The sequence below is a fragment of the Trematomus bernacchii genome, unplaced genomic scaffold, assembly GCF_902827165.1.
Source record: "Trematomus bernacchii unplaced genomic scaffold, fTreBer1.1, whole genome shotgun sequence".
NCBI classification, from domain to species: Eukaryota; Metazoa; Chordata; class Actinopteri; order Perciformes; family Nototheniidae; genus Trematomus; species Trematomus bernacchii.
The window spans coordinates 314,487-334,308 of NW_022987774.1; the positions used below are offsets into that span (position 1 = coordinate 314,487).

The 19,822-nt window shown below is 40.3% G+C and overlaps 2 protein-coding genes across 3 annotated transcripts in view; one reads left to right on the forward strand and one right to left on the reverse strand.

The window, feature by feature from the left end:
• The window catches only part of LOC117497075 (hyaluronan and proteoglycan link protein 1-like), a 29,738-nt gene extending 29,197 nt beyond the window's left edge, over positions 1-541 (forward strand). The window contains exon 6 of the mRNA XM_034148948.1: positions 198-541. Within this exon, the coding sequence (XP_034004839.1) occupies positions 198-487 (290 nt within the window). The 3' untranslated portion in view covers positions 488-541. The remainder of the gene's footprint in view (positions 1-197) is intronic.
• A 6,629-nt stretch (positions 542-7,170) lies between these two features.
• LOC117497086 (versican core protein-like) overlaps positions 7,171-19,822 on the reverse strand; it is a 36,218-nt gene continuing 23,566 nt past the window's right edge. For both annotated transcript variants that reach the window (XM_034148964.1, XM_034148962.1), the window contains 5 exons: positions 15,693-15,851; positions 13,995-14,077; positions 10,463-10,607; positions 9,985-10,167; positions 7,171-9,810 (listed from right to left, as the gene is read on the reverse strand). In XM_034148964.1, the coding sequence (XP_034004855.1) occupies positions 9,593-9,810; positions 9,985-10,167; positions 10,463-10,607; positions 13,995-14,077; positions 15,693-15,851 (788 nt within the window). In that variant the 3' untranslated portion in view covers positions 7,171-9,592. The remainder of the gene's footprint in view (positions 9,811-9,984; positions 10,168-10,462; positions 10,608-13,994; positions 14,078-15,692; positions 15,852-19,822) is intronic.

Below are 19,822 nucleotides of genomic sequence, written 5' to 3' on the forward strand. Positions count from 1 at the left end.
ATTCAAGTAATGTTTTAATCAACACTTTCATAAATAAAACAACCTTCTTGGTGTTTTTATATTTGTTTCACCACAGCTTTGGTGTCCCATAGCTTTGGGGCATAATTGACGAAGGCTTCATCACCAAACGTCTTCTTTCTTTTAAGTTAAAACTAAGTTATGTGTCATTGTGTTTACGAGCCCTTGTCTTTTTGCAGGGCGGTTCTACTACCTGATCCACCCGTCTAAACTGACCTACGACGAGGCGGTCCAAGCGTGTCAGAAAGACGACGCTCAGATCGCCAAAGTGGGCCAGATGTACGCCGCCTGGAAGCTTCTGGGTTTCGACCGCTGTGATGCGGGATGGCTTGCTGACGGCAGCGTTCGATACCCGATCTCTAACCCCCGGCGCCGCTGCAGCCCAACGGAGGCCGCCGTACGATTCAGCGGCTTCCCAGACAAAAAGCACAAGCTGTACGGAGTGTACTGCTTCAAGGGCCAAAACTGAGCTGCAAACACACACGCACACACACAACACACACACACACACACACACACACACACACACACACACACACACACACACACACACACACACACACACACACACACACACACACACACACACACACACACACACACACACACACACACACAGAGAGAGAGAGAGAGGAGGAATTTCGAACAAACTGTGATGCTTTATTTCAGTGGTTCCCAACCTAGGGGTAGTTGAGGGGATTGCAGGGGGTCCGTAAAACGATTAGGGATTGCAATATATAGTATTTCCACGCATAAAACATTAAAAAAATACAATTTCGTAAGCCTGGTGTCCGCGGTAACAGTTCCTCCCTGGTGTTTAATGTAACCAGTGTTGGGGTAGTTACTCAAAAGAAGTAATGCATTACACATTATTAGTAACTCTGGATCACTCTTGAACCTGAGATGCACCATGAATAGCAATATACAGTTAAACCTCATTTATGCTCAGATCAGCACAAATCCTTAATCTAATGATGCTGTACACTCTGCTCTTTATTTGCATGGTCAGGTAGAGGCAAACTGCATCTACCGGTACCGTGGCTGCAGAACTGCTTTAGGAGAGACACGTGAAAGAAAACGGCTAACGGCTAACACTGAAACACCGGCAAATACATTTCTCATGGTTTAGATCTGGTGATCCACCGCAGCCACAATGGGTTTTGTTATCCTTGCAAATAATTGTCTGAAGCCAGCCTACCTGCAGCGGCACCAGAGCTCCAAACACGGGATAAAAGGTTGGGTAAAATACAATAACAAAGGGTTTAATACAACAAAAATGTAAGATTGGCGACTAGCTCAAGGGATTCACGAATCAAAAAAAGGTTGGGAACCACTGCTTTAGTTCATGGAAACCTTGCATTGTAATGTGGGATCAACACATAGTTTACACATATTTAATGTTCTTATTATTTAATCAAGGCGAGGGTGGGAAGATATCACAGCTAACTGTAAAACAACGGACAATCGAAAAGGAAAGGAAAGGACACGTCTGAAATGCAGCAACTCCATGTCCGACGGAAACTTTGGGCACTTATCTTGTTCTGTTCAAGACCTACACAAAGAATCAAATCCTGAGATCATCAGGTAGGAAATCAAGTCACAACTACAAAAATGATCTTCTCCGTCCCTACGTAACAAGGTGCTACTACTGGTACTTTGTACTTCATCACACCGTCCAGTATTTTATGTTTTTATACAACCGTGTTGGACCAAACATCGTCACCTAAATAAGGAAAGAATCCAACATTTGTTTATGTTTTTTCTAAGTATGTAGGATGTTAGTATCTAGAAATGTACTTCTGTTTATGACTATTTTTTGATATACTGTAGACATTATTATTTTTCTTGTCTTATCGGCCAAACTATCCAAGTCTCTTTGGTTTACATAACATAACGACAGTGGTCAAAATAAAAATAAAGTATGAATTTTGCACTGAAGACGATGTAGACAACCAGTCGCTGTGCAGAAATAGAAAACGCCTGGCATGATTAGAAACAGTTCTGCTGAGTGTGGCTTCATCTTAGCATGACTTAGCACCAAGCAGCCGTCAGTGCAGATATACACACGATATATATCTATCTAGCGCCTTGAAAACTGCTATTTTTGATACAAATACTGTAGTTTCTTATAGTGAAAGAGCATTAGTGACCTCAGCACTCGGTACCTAACTCCATATGAATGTTTCTGTGCAGGAATCACTTGTTATATCTTCTGATTGGAAAGTTTTGCTGCCAAAACTTGAAGTGGCTGCAACACTCATTACTACATATTCAAAGTAAAATGTTCAAATTGCATGAATGTTGCTTCTTTCCATTCACGTTGTACGATATCGTGCCACCTTTAACATTTGCTAGATGCACAATCAAGTGTCCAGAAGACATTTGAGTCTCAACCATAACTCATAAAGTTTGGACTCAACATATTTTGTTTGATAACACTACCCATTAATGACCACGTGATGCAAAGATCTTTATGCAAAGACTAAACAAAAGGGAACACTGTATTTGCTCCAACAGTAGATTAAGATTCACCTCTTCTGAATAACTCATGCAGATTTTCCTCGTGAGGTTTTTGCTGTACACACATTGTTGTCACAGAGTTACGTAGGGAGAGCTGAGGTCACGGATGGGATCGGGCCAGATGCTGAGTGTTCGGCTCATTGATCGCTATCTGAGCTCTGCAGAGACCCAGCGGGCCTGCAGCCAACCTGCAAACTGTTAGAAACACATTGGAAAAAAAAACAAAGGGTTCTTCCATGTAAGGGTATCAGAGAAGTGCACATTGATCACGAATTAGCTCACTGTACGCAGTCCGGACAGGTCATCATCTCTGCTTGGCTTCAAATTTGACAAGCCACTGGACTATCGGACACTCTTATCTCTGCAGAACTGCTGCACACGTTATGTAATGATTAGACACAGTGGGAAATGAAAAGGTGATTTTACAGAACAGGATTGCAAAACTAAGAGATGTTTCCTTTTACTTGTGTTATTGGAAGTTTGAACAGTTTGCAAACAGTGTCAAGTGTCAGTTTGTTTAACGGATAGTTTGACATTTTTAAGAGTGCAACCTCACTGCAAAAGACGTGAGAAAATTCCTGCTTTTGCCTGAGAAAAAAGTTGATTCTTCTTACTCCCTGTAAAGATAGAACATTTTGTTTTTACTTGTGTACAGATTAAAGAAATGGACAATAAGTACAATTCAGAAAGACAGATTGACACCAAAGTTGATTCTGTCTGTGTTAAATATGAGGCTAAAACCAGCAGCTGATTAGCTAGCCTAGCTCTTTCCAACGGTAACAATATCCACATATCAGTAGCTCTAATGTCTACAAATTACATTGGGAAGAAAAATGTTAGTTGATAGGCTTTAGAAGTGCTGGTCGGGGCATTTTTAAAACGTTTGGCTAGCTGTTTCTCCTTGTTTCCAGTCTCTTTGCTAAGCTAAGCTAACCACCTACTGGATCCAGCTTCATAATTAAGCCAACACAGTCTCACGGCATTTCGTGTTATAGTCACGAAATTAATCTATTGATTCGTGTTCACCAACACGATTTCGCCATTTTTTTCGTGTCACACAGAACGATAAAAGCAATGTATTTCTATTGGTAGTATGTTTCGTGCCGTGCCCATAAAATACAGATGTCAGTATTCTGAGGCTCTGAGCCATTTCTTTTCCTCACTGACGGCAAAAAAACTCCGACATTATACAATTTAAAATAAAAGGGATAGGGTTAGGCTTAGGGTAAGATATTGAGTAAGAACATGTTTTTATGAACCACACAGCTTCTGGTCTTCCAAGACCCGACCGGACAAAAAGACGTGTTGCAGGCACGAAACATACTACCAATAGAAATACATTGCATTTAAAATCGTTCTGTGACACACAAAAAAGGTGAAAATCGTGTTGGTGAACACGAATCAATAGATTAAATTAATTTCGTGACTATAACACGAAATGCCGTGAGACTGGGTTGCATCAGCATACACATGAGAGTATATTTACGTTCAGTGATTGTATGTATTTCTTATAATGTCAAGCTATTCCTTAAAAGCTTAAAAATAATCTGTTGCCTGTTTTTTTCCTGTACAATCTGACCGATGCTTATACCTGCAGCTTACAAGAAAAACCTTAGGGACCCAGAGACAAAAGGACAATAAAACCGATCATAAAACATGACTCTGCCTCCGCCTCTTTACTCATGGCTCATTGAGTTCGCCTATTATCACAAAACACGACATCTTATGAGCAATCACTCTGCAGCTACGCTAAAAGTGAAGTCAGCAGAGTTGATGTAATGGACTTTAGCTCTGGTGTAGTTCCTGGGTAATGCAGTAATGTTTCCAAAGGGAGGGGCGCTGCTGCCGGCACACACACACGAATGTTTTCCTGTAGAAACACCAAGGCCATTCATGGTGCTGATTCGCTAACGGGAAAACAACCGTATTGCCAAAGCACGGGACTGTTTTAGGAGCCGAGTGACGGCATGTTGGTGACGTCTGGGTTTTTTATGTTGGATCGTGTTCACACGCTGGTTTCTAGGGAGGCCGTTTGTTTTAACGGTAAGATACACAGGTCAGCATTCATGCACACTTCTAAATACGCATGTAAACATTTTCTACAATAATACAAAGGTGAAACAAAAAAACAAACTCATAGTGTATACTTCTTTAGCAAATTCTTTACTATTTAATAATAATGTACTGTAGTGATCACTGATTCATACACTGGGTTACATAATCCAATCATGGAACTACAGGTTGGGGATACTGTTTCCACACGGACATATATGTTGTTGGTACTTACTGCGTGCCCTCCCTTTCGCTTTCTCTTCTCTTCCCGGGCTGCGACCCGACAACATGTCCGTTTCTGCTGCTCATTAAAGTTCCCATTTGCACCTTCGATGCACCGCCTCCAACTCCTATCTCTCGGCACTACAGTACCACCTTTAAAAAGTAGTTTTCAGCCAATAACACTCTAAAAACATAGTTGGAAGCAAGAAAATCCCTAATAAATAATGTTTATTGACCTTACATTAATACATTTCAATTACCTTATCATAGTATATTTATTGTCTGACTTTCGCAGTAAAATGAACATCCAAAAGATGTATGCTCATGTGAGGAATATTGCACCAATTCTGGAAATGTGGATCAGTTCACCCCTAAAAGTGCCATACAAATGCAATACAAAAACGGTAACTTCACACATGCCGGATGAACACCGTGTTTTTACTGACCTTCAGTGTTTTAACTTTAACTCACTTTGTTGCAGTGTTGTTCAGGTGTCCAGGACTCTGTGATAGAAGTGAGTCTGGGTGTTCTGTTGGAGCAGAACACCTATGGGCGGTGGCTGATAGCCCCCCCTCTGCTACGCGCCGTTCGTTGGATGAGGCTGATCTCTATTTAATAAAGAAAGGAATTGAAAACACCGGAATCAAAAGTTATAACAATTATCTGAGTTTACTCTAGTAGGAAACAAAACACGTATACAAGTTTTACAGAGTACTCCGGACTTCAGGATTGTGATGCTGTTTACAGGTAGACAGACCAGCAAGTCAGAAAACGAGAAGTACGGACTTCAGGTTTGTGATGCGGTTTACCGTCTCTAGACCAGCTTTCAGCAAACCAGAAGTATTTTTACATACAAAAACAACAGTATTCATATCCATATTTTGGGGCGGAGATGGGTCGACTCTTCCTTCCTATTTTACTCCGAAGCGAATCAGAGAGTCCGTGGGGAGGAGCTGTGTGAGCTGCTCACATCCCCCAGGTGTCCTTACTGGTTGGATCCACCTCTGGCCGGGTTCAATACAGCGAATCAGAGTTCTGACCAGAACGTGAGATTCTAAGGTTCCACAAGGTCAAAGTCAATCTTATCTCTGCCCCGATATCCACTCCCTTATTTTCCCATGGAATATTTCACATAAACTGTTACTCTCAGACAATTAAACATTGTATACAGATATAATGAGCCCAGAAAGAACATAATGATACCCAGAAAGAACCTTGAAAAGAACATGTGTGTGTGCTCTGGTGAAAAGGGAGGTGTATGTGTGTGTAACAGGATCTCTGGGTCAGTGAGTTGTAAGTGAGAAGACATTATATATGGGATTACTTAAAACAGTTCAAACAATACATGTTCACTTCAATACAGTTTAGAATCATATCTTTTTACTTCAGTTCATACGTGAAACATGGATTAAAGTAAAACAAATCTCACATAGAGAGACACCTTCTCACAGATAAAGAGAAGTTAATAGAGTTCTGGTTACAGACTATAGCAGTTTGCTGGTACCGGTGGTAAAAAAAAAGGTAATATTGATAATATTAAACATGTTTGATGTAACAACAACAACAGGCTTAGATCACAGGATCGCGCCATAGTTAGCAATCTAGTGATTTTATTCCGAAAATTGGACATTTCTAATTACTAGTTTAAAATATTCTTCCAAACAGCATGATGTTACAGTATAGCATGGTCCCATTTAGAGTCAAATAGACAACCAAGCTAGTTTGCTTGTGCCGGCATTAGCCGGTCACTTAGGTGACTTAGCATTAGCATGTGACTTAGCATTAGCTGGTGACTGAGCATTAGCAGGTGACTTAGCATTAGCTGGTGACTGAGCGTTATCTGGTGACTTAGCAATAGCGAGTGATTTTGCACCAGATGGTGATTTAGCATAAGCCGATGACTTAGCACTAGCAGGTGACTGAGCGTTATCTGGTGACTTAGCAATAGCCAGTGATTTTAGCACTAGTTGGTGACTTAGCATTGTGTTATAATAATAATAATAATACATTTAATTTCTAAGCGCTGTTTCAGGTGCTCATAGACACTTTACAGTGGTATTAAAAAGGAAATAAATATAAAAAGTTGAATTAAAATATTAAAACAACAACACACTATTATCACACATTAAAAAGCCATTCTGAAGAGGTGTGTTTTGGACAGTTATGGTATGCTAACGGTATGCTAACGGTACTTAGCCTGCGTGGTACGTCGTTCCTCTTCATCTCCACTTTCCCATCCAAATACTGTAAGGCCATGGCCACGTTTATGTCACACAGGCATTTGATCCGTTGTAGATGCAACAATAACGGTAAGTTACACATTGTTGGTTGTGTGAAATAAAAGACGACACAAACACAGGCCGTGTTATGATAATTCCTATTATTGCACACACAGCTGACAATGACACTGAAACCATGATGAAGGACATCTTTTTTTACAGTTACTCAAAATGGAGAAAGAAACAATGATTACATACAAATACGCTCTTGTGCCAAAGATACAGTAAACCACATGGAGTAGAAGTACATTTAAAAAAAGCATTTACACTGACAGACAATATATAAAAAGGAAAACGTATGAAGAGGAGAAGGTAAAAACTGTCTCTATGATGGGGTATCAGGACTATTGTAGGTTTAAAAAACAAAAAAAAGACATCCATATTTCAAGGAACAATTCAAGAGATTAAAGTCGTATATGTACACAAAAACTTCGATACATTCTCTGAGGTTATAACACCAGACATTTGCAGGAAAAACGCTGCAATAAAACACAGCATATTACAGTTGGTGTCAAATCTGCATTTATTTTAGTTTCAAGTTGCGCAAAAGCCAAAAAACTATAGAAAATTCCCCCAAATGTACTTTTTAATGTATTAAAGATTATGTTTATACTTCTTATATAACAAAATCCAATTATTTAATTTCATCTATGTATTTTGTATATACCATTAGATCTTTATCGCACATTTTGGACTTTATGTCAGAGAATTTTTTTTTTATTGAACATTTTGTGAGTTTTTTTTCAACTTGAATTAAAGTTAATCTGAATGAATATCAGAGTTTTATCCTTTTTAAATGTCATTTTAAAAACGTTTTTCTTGGATTATCGTCCCCTTCTATGGCTCCTTATTTGTATTTGTTTTAACCTACAATGGTCCTAATACACTCGTATTTTCACATTCCTATTTTTAAAACACAGATTCCAGATCTGTAGCAAAACGCAACATCGTTAAGCTCAAAACCCAACACATATTCGTAGAAAAGGAGAATTTGGAGGTGAATTTGAGTCAATAAAAAGCATCTCGACAAATGCTATCAGATCTGTAAACAGCAAGACCTTTATTTAACATCACAGTCCATTCATAGTTTTTAAAGTATACAATAACTTAATTTCTTATGGCTTCGTATAGTATCTATATTATATATCCTATGATTAATAGCACACACACATTCATAATAATCTCCTCTTCAGATTCATGTGCCGCTCTTTAAATCTCCCTCTCCCTTTTATTTAAAAAAACTTTTCTCAAGCTGAAATATTTTGTACAAAAATCTACACGTGGAAATCAGCTGGTGGAAACGGGTCTTAATGAGCAGCAACGAACGGAGACTGGACACGTTGGGAAATGTTCTTAATAATAATAATTTAAAGTGATGAATTCATGCTTTTTCAAAACTACTGGAGTGGTTCTTATAAAAATAAACCATTCAAGTATTTTAATATTGTGCTCTAAGTTCCCGACGTTAAATTAAAGGCACCTTGTGCAGTTTATGGCACTTTTAATCAATGTTTTTAAGAGTTGGTCCCTTTTTTCCGTATCACAAACTAAAATAACCTCCACAGCGTACCTTTAAAACAGATTGAAAGATGTGTTCGGGTCCTAAACTAAAGAAAGGAAACACAAGACTTGTTTCCGCTGCACGGCTCGACTCAACTCAACTTTCTTTTGGTTTCCCATCAGCAAAATGTGTGGATAGTACCTGGTACTTTCTTCTTTTAAAAAGCCAAGCTACCACCAATAGCTACCGAGATATCACGGCTAGCTTTATTGGATCCTAACACGTCCGGTATGGATTTATTCTGCAGATACTCCGGGTAAAAACAGACATTTTGATCTACGTCAAAGTCCAAAATGTGGCTTGTAACGGATAAGGTAAGGCTTGGTTTTAGCTTTAAAAAGAGTGAGGAGACAGCACGATATAAAGCAGACAGTAAAATACGTTTTTCCAAAAATGGTGAAGCGCAGCCAACACTAGAGGTGCTTGAAACATACATTCACCGAAAGAAAATAACATTAGTGGTGGTATGCAAGATCAGCTGAGGTCATAGAGAAAGAAACTATTTTGCATGCAGGAGTTGCGGAAATAAAAATGGCAACCTGCAAAACCACTTTAGGTAATTTGAAGTGCGTACGCGCGACTGTTTGGTTCTTGATAAAAGGATCCAAAGAGAGTCCCGTCAACATTGGAAAACTTATTCTAGAAAAGCACCAGGTACCAAAATTGAGTCGAGTCGAGCTGGATCGTGCAGAGGAAACCTGACGTCTTGTGTGATAATGACCATTTAAAGTCTTCCCGTTCGGAGCGTTGTGACTCGATATAATCTGTGAAGAATTAAGATATGAAACTTCTCACTAGTGTTACGGTTCAGATCCTGGAGTGTTTCTGGGGCACAATGTACCGGTGAAGCACCATTAACAGACAGTTCATTGCATCCCTCTGTCTAAAGATGCTTCTGGACCAAACAGAACTGTGTTCGGCTGATTTACAAACGCTCCGATCAGTGCCTCATCTCTTCCTCGTCGTGCGTTTGCTGCTGTTGCCTCTTCTCCCTCTGGAAAGGGTTCCAGATGTTCTGAAAGAAGCTGAAACTCTGCTTCTGCTCCACGTTTTCGTTCAGTTTCTGGGGACTCTTGGTATGGTGGATGTGCTGGATTTCCTGCTCGTTGTTCTGGTTGTTGCGGCGCCGGAGAGTCATTAACTTGTGGTAAGTTGCGGCTGGGAAAAGGCAGAAAAAACAGCGTTAAAAAGTGAAACATTTCTAAACGTTCATGGAGCCTTAGCCTATGCTAGTAATAGAGACATACACAGGATAGCAATACATAGCCATCTCTGCTTATCTTATTATCTTGTCTCAGACTGTGGAGATCTCAGATTTGGTGAATGACTCACGGCTCGTGCAGGTGACTTTCGGGGCGTCCCATTGGCCGTTGGCCCGGCAGCGGATGGTGGGGGCGTGTCTCTGGATGAAGCCCTGTTCACAGTGATATCGCAGCAGCGTGTTGATCTCGTAGCGAGGCTTCATCGCCCCGAACACCCGAGCATCCTTCACCATGGGGGGCTGCTCACAGGAGACTGAGGGGGGGGGGGGGGAAATGGAGGATTACACTTCAAGAAATATATTTTAAAGACACTAGAGGAATCAAATGTAACCCTTCCTATGACTTCCATTCTTGCAAGGATTAATAAATACATGGATCCTGATATTGAAGCTCAAGCCGGTGACAACTAAAAAAGTGTCTCTGCAGTCTGATATTTGACAAAACTCTCCCACAGTTTTTCTGAGGCTCTTTGCCGTGTTTATCAGTGTCTGGATGTACCTGTTCCCTTCTTGCAGGTGAAGGTCAGTTGTGTTAGTGTTTGGATGTACCTGTTCCCTTCTTGCAGGTGAAGGTCAGGTGATAGTTGCAGGGAACGTCGTTCCACTGCCCCCCCTCGTGCCAGATCATCACCACACAGTCCTCTCCCGACTGGAAGAAGCTGTCGGGCTGGTTCGGCCTCCAGTGGTCGTATTGCTGAGGGAACACACATAAATACACTCTTTAAAATGCATCATCACAAAGCTGCAAACAGAGGTGTTGTTCAGAGAAAAATAATTTGTTGAGGCACTTGGTTCTCACAGGACAAAGATACCAACACCAGTAAAATGCTGAGTAAATAGTAAAAAATATTACCTGAAGGATCTCTGAATTAAAGGTGGGGTAGGTAAGTTTGAGAAACCGGCTCGAGTGCGCTAGAATTTGAAAATACACAACCGGAGAAAATCTGCCACTTCCTTACAGAGCCCCTCCTCCAACACACACGAACGTGCACATGACCAATGAGGGCACGAGATAAGTTTGTGCACAGATGGAAGGCTGACAGGCAGGTAGGCCATCCAGTTATTTTAGCCGGGCCGGCTCAGATGATTGGTCGTGCTTTTTACAGTACTACAGCTTCCACAGATGATATTTATTTATGGATTTTTTGTCAAAGCACTTCAGATATTCATTGCTATCGGGATGTTAAGAGCATTCCATGGAATATAACAACAAGTGTATCTCGAGCCGGTTTCTCAAACTTACCTACCCCACCTTTAAGTATGAAATATAACATTTAAATGTATACAAATGAACTGTCACTAAAGAGCACATTTTGAAAAATATGTCCAAAAACAAATGTGAACCGTGTCTCAACACTTTGGATAATTATGTGCAAAAAGTCCAAATGCATGTGTAAAAATGTACAAGGAGACATGTCCAAAATGCATTCAAAAAAATTACGAACAACTAACAAGCAATGATCTTTTAGAATATGATGCTTTGCTGCAGATTAAACTAGCCAACAGTATATAAAGAAGGGGGAAGAGCATAACCTTACCAACAGAAAAATGCAAAAAGAAAGTTTCAAAAACACTCAAACAGATGTATGAAAACATTTCTCAAATATGTAAAAAAATTCATCATGATAAAATTGTTTCCTGAAGGCTGGAATATTGCAGTGTTGACTTCATATGAACTCAACAAAACAAGAGGCGTTGGTCTAAAGCATAGTTTCATTCATCATTCATCATCGTGTGTCAAATGTCTGAAGAATTCTAAAACAATTACGTGAAAAATGTTTTGTTAGAAATTTCAAAAGGTTATAAGAAATAAAAAAAATAAAAAACATCTCATAGACAACAACAAGAGCTCTTTAACACATGTGACTGGATGTAGTTCCCAGAGAGAGCAGGCAGTGGTGCTGCAGGCCGGGAAACCAAAACCATGGGCTCTAATCTACAATCTGCAGGAGGAACTAATCTGCTTTAGTTTAACACAGGAAAAATGAACATGTTAGCGTCATACAACATGCACTTTAAGTTAAACTCCAGTCAGGGTGTGCCTGTGTTCTGGATGAAAACACCGTCTCAGGTTTCAGACCTTCAGAGAGTTTCCACATGTTCAACAGCTGACGCACAAAACTGTGTCTTCACGACTGAAAAACTCCAGAGTGCAGCGGCTGGTCAGGAGGTTACACACTGCGTCACTAACACACACTGCGTCACTAACACACAGGGAGAGGTGTGAAGTTGTAATAAAATATAATAAAATCAATTTTTATTCAAATAAACTGATGTCTAACCCTTCAATCTTCAATAGAAAAGTTAATCTGTGGTCGCTAAATAACAGAAATGGATATGATAGTCATGATGAAGTCATTAAAACACCATCATGGGAGGCGTGTGGTGCAGTGGGTTGTGCGTTGGTGTTCGGATCAGGTGGTCACAGGTTCAAACCCCACTGCAGTCAGCATGTCGTTGTGTCCCTGAGACACTTCACCCCAAAATTGCTCCTGTGTGGATTGTCCACAGTATTGAGAATGTAAGTCGCTAACAAGTGACATGTAATGTAATGTAATCATTGCAATATACTTTCCAAATACAATCTTTTACGTTTTGAAAACCTTGTTCTGTGTTCAAGAGTTCGATTGGTGTCCAGGATCATTTACAATGCGACCACACCACCATGGAGGGAGCTTTTTTCAGTGGGAGAAACTCAAGATTTGTACTAAACACAGATATAACCGTCCCTCTGTGTCTTTGAACAATCTGCATTTTCATTTACGGCCATCAAACACTGGAATATTCTTCCAGCTGATCTTAAAACCTGCACTGACTCTCACTCTATCTGATGGTGCAAATAAAATGATATTAAGCTAACATGAATTACACTTTCATCTGAGTTTTTCAATTGTAATTGTATTGTAGTATTGTATTGACCTGTACTTCAATCTGTTTTATAACTGTTTGTGTGATAGAGAGGATGACATGTTTGTAGTGTGTGTTGATTGTGATGTACCTGCCTCAGGACTGCAGATGGAAATGAGCTCAAATCTGGCATCAAAAAATCTGTTCTCTTTTCTGAGATGAATGTATTTGTATGCATGGTCTTTGTTCAAATATCTATCATGCTATATTTGAATAATATAGTGTAGGACCATACCTATATAAGGCATATTTATACTTTTTTTTTTTTCAAAATACCAAACAGACCATGCATTTTAGCCATGCCTCATTTTGCTCAATTTGACATTTTTTAGCTCTGTTTTAGCAAGGGCAGATTCTGTGAGAACAGCACCACCTACAGGCCTGGCATATGTACTACAGCCTCTCCAGCGCTTTCGAACGGCAATGGCCGTGGCTGTCTCCTCCTGATTGGTGGAGTTGGCCCAATAGCCGTAGCGCCACCGTCCTGACGTCAGGACAGTGTTCAAATCTGGATCAGTTTTTATCAGATCCGTTGCAGCCCCTTTTTTAGAGATTTGGGTATGGAGGAAAATAGAGAGGGTTGTGTTTTCTGACACTTGGTGAGTTCCCTGGAACACCGGGGACACATATTCATGTATAAAAGACGTACAAAAGTGCATTTTGCATGATAGGTCCCCTTTAAATAAACTTTTTGATGATGAGACTTCTTGTTTACCTCCCATGTCATGAACAAATATACTTTTTAATATCTGTTTATATGATTCAAGTTTAAATAAGTAGGTGCATGCTTCCTCCTGTATGGTGACTCTAGTCTCTGGATTATCTTCAGTAGCCGGGTCAGGATTCTTAGAAAGAAAACTTCCTGTTGGGTGTTTTAAATGTATTTTTAAAGAGCCTAGTGTTCAATACTTGGCGACTCACCCAAAACACTAGATCTAGATTGAGTAATAACTCTACAGTTTAGAGGAATAATACCTATTTAAAGATGACTTGTCTGTGAATATGAGACTCAAAACCACCGTCTACAGTCAAGCCTCCTGATGACGCATCCTGAGAGGAACGTGGACTTTTTAATCTCCAGAACGATGCATTTACAGGCAAAAATGCAAGCCCTTTTTCTAATCCCATAGATAAAACACTTCCACAGACTGATAAATATATCACATCTCCTCACCATCGGCCTCCCGTCGGTCCATCTGAAGTCTCTCTCAAACATCTTGTCGCTCAGACCGAGCCACTGGTAGTCACTGCCCATACCTGAGAGAGAAACACACCACAGTCTTTTTATCACTGTTTCATTACAAGCACATTAACACACTACAGCCACAAAAAACAAGGGAAGTAAAAACAAAAATGACAAACAATTCCTGTCAATAATTAATACAGCTCTTCTTCTACAAATCAATAATAATATACCTTACATTGTATATTTACATACCCTACAAAGTACATTTCTAGATAATGAACCCTTGTTTCGTACACCATGACTAATTTCAATTACAGTTTCTGAAACCAAGATATTGTTTTAACAAAAGTTGGAACCAGTGTTTGGTGTTCTCCAAAGCAAACACTTCTCCAGGACTTTATAAAAGAGGGTTTGATGATTTACGAGGCTGTGGTTTGTGTGCTAGCTGTGGTGAATAACCAGGAGAGAAATCAGAGGAAACGTTCAAGACTGAGCTGTGATTTAAGGACTGGCTCGAGTCCATTTCATCTCCGTCTCCCAGATAAACGGAGACACGGTTTACATGTTGCTCAAGCTTTGATTGTGTATGGAAACTCTGTGTTTATCTGACTAACACTCATCACTGGATCAGAGCGCAGATTGAGTGGCTGCTTTCCAAACACTCTTCTCAAAGTGCTCTTTCCTGTAAAACATCAGCAACACTTTAGAGGATAAGTGCTTTTAAATATAGACATTTACTCTCTTATAGAGTTCAGTGTATCAATGGCAGGCACCAAATGGACAAAATGGAAGTCATTAGAGACAGTTCTTCAACTATTTGGGTCCCATACTGGGAGTTTAGGCACTCGAGCATCATGGGAGGTATTGCAAAGATGTCTTTCATTATTGACCCACTGTACGCACGGAAGGTAGGAATGATAGAGAAAGCTTCGAGCTATATGCTAAAGTACCATATTGGATACAATCTTAGTTTAGCTCGTTAGCTACTAACATTGGCTAATTATCAGTAAACTCAAAGTTACATTTGAGGCTAATGGGAATGTCATAAGTTCTTTTTTTTGTCTGCTAATGAACTCTTAAGGATCTATCAAAGGTATTACAATTCATAGTGGAGCTAAAATGAGGGTCTGAACCACATTTCGACCCGTTTCATCCCATGGTTGTTGAGATATTTCACAGAAAGCTATAACCGTAAATCTAACGGTCGGGCTGCAGTAAGAGTCAGAGCTTCACCAAAGTAAGAAGGACTCATCCTCTGGGGAACATGAACGTCTGAACCAAATTTCATGGAAATCTATCCCATAGTTGATGAGATATTTTGGTTTGAACCAAAGTGATTGAGTGTTGGACCCTAAAGATGGACATAGTGTGAATATTAACACACACACATATAATAACAAATGAGAAACATTTACCGTGTGCGCCTCTTGAACCCTGTGTAGATTATTTTACTGCCGACACCAACGTTATACGTGCACGTGATTGAGTGTTGGACCCTAAAGATGGACATTGCCATTCAGCCAAGCCACTACTAAGGCTACAAATGTCCGTCTGATGCATTGGATGTTAAACAGGGTTTTACTGAGTCTTCATTTCTTGGGATTAGAGACTGAATTAAAAGGTAGAGCGTTTAGCCTACATGCTAACATCGAGAGACGGTGTTTAAATGCCTCCTCGTGGACTTACGGTTGACGTAGATCTGCTCCTCTGAGGACAGGATGCTGGTCAGGTGGGCTCCGTGCAGACGGCACTCTCTCTCTGCTGCGTCCCACGTCCGCCGGTGAGTGAAGTATTTATAGCAGTGAGACTGAAACTTCTGCCAGCCGAACCCACACAGCTCAGTGTCTGCAGAGAGGGGAAACATACAGAGTTAGAGAACTGGGAATGCATTGATTATAACTGGTTATTTTGGTAGCAACTATATTATATCTATTGAAGCCAGATGAAGCCAGATGAAGCCAATCAGCGTACATGACAGAATAGCATTTCTTGACATGACTTTCTACAACCTATAAGAATGAAAGACCTTTCAAACATGTAGAGTAGTCCTCTTAAAACGTCTGGCTGCACACAATCCCACTTTGTGGCAGATTAAAGACCTTTCTAAAGTATATATATATGGAAATATAAAAGTAACAGGCAACGACAACAGAGATTCTACATCTTGTAGGTCAGGTTTGAATGCACCTAGAATAACCAGCTAGAAAGCGCTCAATAACCAGCTAGAAAGCGATCAATAACCAGCTAGAAAACGCTCAATAACCAGCTAGAAAGCGATCAATAACCAGCTAGAAAGCGATCAATAACCAGCTAGAAAACGCCCAATAACCAGCTAGAAAGCGATCAATAACCAGCTAGAAAGCGATCAATAACCAGCTAGAAAACGCTCAATAACCAGCTAGAAAGCGCTCAATAACCAGCTAGTAAACGCTCAATAACCACGTAGTAAACGCTCAATAACCAGCTAGAAAGCGCTCAATAACCAGCTAGTAAACGCTCAATAACCAGCTAGAAAGCGCTCAATAACCAGCTAGAAAACACTCAATAACCAGCTAGTAAACGCTCAATAACCAGCTAGAAAACACTCAATAACCAGCTAGTAAACGCTCAATAACCAGCTAGAAAGCGCTCAATAACCAGCTAGAAAACACTCAATAACCAGCTAGTAAACGCTCAATAACCAGCTAGAAAGCGCTCAATAACCACGTAGTAAACGCTCAATAACCAGCTAGAAAACACTCAATAACCACGTAGTAAACGCTCAATAACCAGCTAGAAAACGCTCAATAACCACGTAGTAAACGCTCAATAACCAGCTAGAAAACGCTCAATAACCAGCTAGAAAGCGCTCAATAACCAGCTAGAAAACGCTCAATAACCACGTAGTAAACGCTCAATAACCAGCTAGAAAGCGCTCAATAACCACGTAGTAAACGCTCAATAACCAGCTAGAAAGCGCTCAATAACCACGTAGTAAACGCTCAATAACCACGTAGAAAACGCTCAATAACCAGCTAGTAAACGCTCAATAACCACGTAGTAAACGCTCAATAACCAGCTAGAAAACGCCCAATAACCAGCTAGAAAACGCTCAATAACCAGCTAGAAAACGCTCAATAACCAGCTAGAAAACGCTCAATAACCAGCTAGTAAACGCTCAATAACCATGTAGTAAACGCCCAATAACCAGCTAGAAAACGCTCAATAACCAGCTAGTAAACGCTCAATAACCACGTAGTAAACGCTCAATAACCAGCTAGTAAACGCTCAATAACCACGTAGTAAACGCTCAATAACCAGCTAGAAAACGCCCAATAACCAGCTAGAAAACGCTCAATAACCAGCTAGAAAACGCTCAATAACCACGTAGTAAACGCCCAATAACCACGTAGTAAACGCTCAATAACCAGCTAGAAAACGCCCAATAACCAGCTAGAAAATGCTCAATAACCAGCTAGTAAACGCTCAATAACCACGTAGTAAACGCCCAATAACCAGCTAGAAAACGCTCAATAACCAGCTAGAAAACGCTCAATAACCAGCTAGTAAACGCTCAATAACCACGTAGTAAACGCTCAATAACCAGCTAGTAAACGCTCAATAACCAGCTAGAAAACGCTCAATAACCAGCTAGTAAACGCTCAATAACCACGTAGTAAACGCTCAATAACCACGTAGTAAACGCTCAATAACCAGCTAGTAAACGCTCAATAACCAGCTAGAAAATGCTCAATAACCAGCTAGTAAACGCTCAATAACCAGCTAGAAAACGCTCAATAACCAGCTAGTAAACGCTCAATAACCACGTAGTAAACGCTCAATAACCAGCTAGTAAACGCTCAATAACCAGCTAGAAAACGCCCAATAACCAGCTAGAAAATGCTCAATAACCAGCTAGTAAACGCTCAATAACCACGTAGTAAACGCCCAATAACCAGCTAGAAAACGCTCAATAACCAGCTAGAAAACGCTCAATAACCAGCTAGTAAACGCTCAATAACCACGTAGTAAACGCTCAATAACCAGCTAGTAAACGCTCAATAACCAGCTAGAAAACGCTCAATAACCAGCTAGTAAACGCTCAATAACCACGTAGTAAACGCTCAATAACCACGTAGTAAACGCTCAATAACCACGTAGTAAACGCTCAATAACCAGCTAGAAAACGCCCAATAACCAGCTAGAAAACGCTCAATAACCACGTAGTAAACGCTCAATAACCACGTAGTAAACGCTCAATAACCAGCTAGAAAACGCTCAATAACCAGCTAGAAAACGCTCAATAACCACGTAGTAAACGCCCAATAACCAGCTAGAAAACGCTCAATAACCACGTAGTAAACGCTCAATAACCAGCTAGAAAACACTCAATAACCAGCTAGTAAACGCTCAATAACCAGCTAGAAAACACTCAATAACCAGCTAGTAAACGCTCAATAACCAGCTAGAAAGCGCTCAATAACCAGCTAGAAAACACTCAATAACCAGCTAGTAAACGCTCAATAACCAGCTAGAAAGCGCTCAATAACCACGTAGTAAACGCTCAATAACCAGCTAGAAAACACTCAATAACCACGTAGTAAACGCTCAATAACCAGCTAGAAAACGCTCAATAACCACGTAGTAAACGCTCAATAACCAGCTAGAAAACGCTCAATAACCAGCTAGAAAGCGCTCAATAACCAGCTAGAAAACGCTCAATAACCACGTAGTAAACGCTCAATAACCAGCTAGAAAGCGCTCAATAACCACGTAGTAAACGCTCAATAACCAGCTAGAAAGCGCTCAATAACCACGTAGTAAACGCTCAATAACCACGTAGAAAACGCTCAATAACCAGCTAGTAAACGCTCAATAACCACGTAGTAAACGCTCAATAACCAGCTAGAAAACGCCCAATAACCAGCTAGAAAACGCTCAATAACCAGCTAGAAAACGCTCAATAACCAGCTAGAAAACGCTCAATAACCAGCTAGTAAACGCTCAATAACCATGTAGTAAACGCCCAATAACCAGCTAGAAAACGCTCAATAACCAGCTAGTAAACGCTCAATAACCACGTAGTAAACGCTCAATAACCAGCTAGTAAACGCTCAATAACCACGTAGTAAACGCTCAATAACCAGCTAGAAAACGCCCAATAACCAGCTAGAAAACGCTCAATAACCAGCTAGAAAACGCTCAATAACCACGTAGTAAACGCCCAATAACCACGTAGTAAACGCTCAATAACCAGCTAGAAAACGCCCAATAACCAGCTAGAAAATGCTCAATAACCAGCTAGTAAACGCTCAATAACCACGTAGTAAAACGCCCAATAACCAGCTAGAAAACGCTCAATAACCAGCTAGAAAACGCTCAATAACCAGCTAGTAAACGCTCAATAACCACGTAGTAAACGCTCAATAACCAGCTAGTAAACGCTCAATAACCAGCTAGAAAACGCTCAATAACCAGCTAGTAAACGCTCAATAACCACGTAGTAAACGCTCAATAACCACGTAGTAAACGCTCAATAACCAGCTAGTAAACGCTCAATAACCAGCTAGAAAATGCTCAATAACCAGCTAGTAAACGCTCAATAACCAGCTAGAAAACGCTCAATAACCAGCTAGTAAACGCTCAATAACCACGTAGTAAACGCTCAATAACCAGCTAGTAAACGCTCAATAACCAGCTAGAAAACGCCCAATAACCAGCTAGAAAATGCTCAATAACCAGCTAGTAAACGCTCAATAACCACGTAGTAAACGCCCAATAACCAGCTAGAAAACGCTCAATAACCAGCTAGAAAACGCTCAATAACCAGCTAGTAA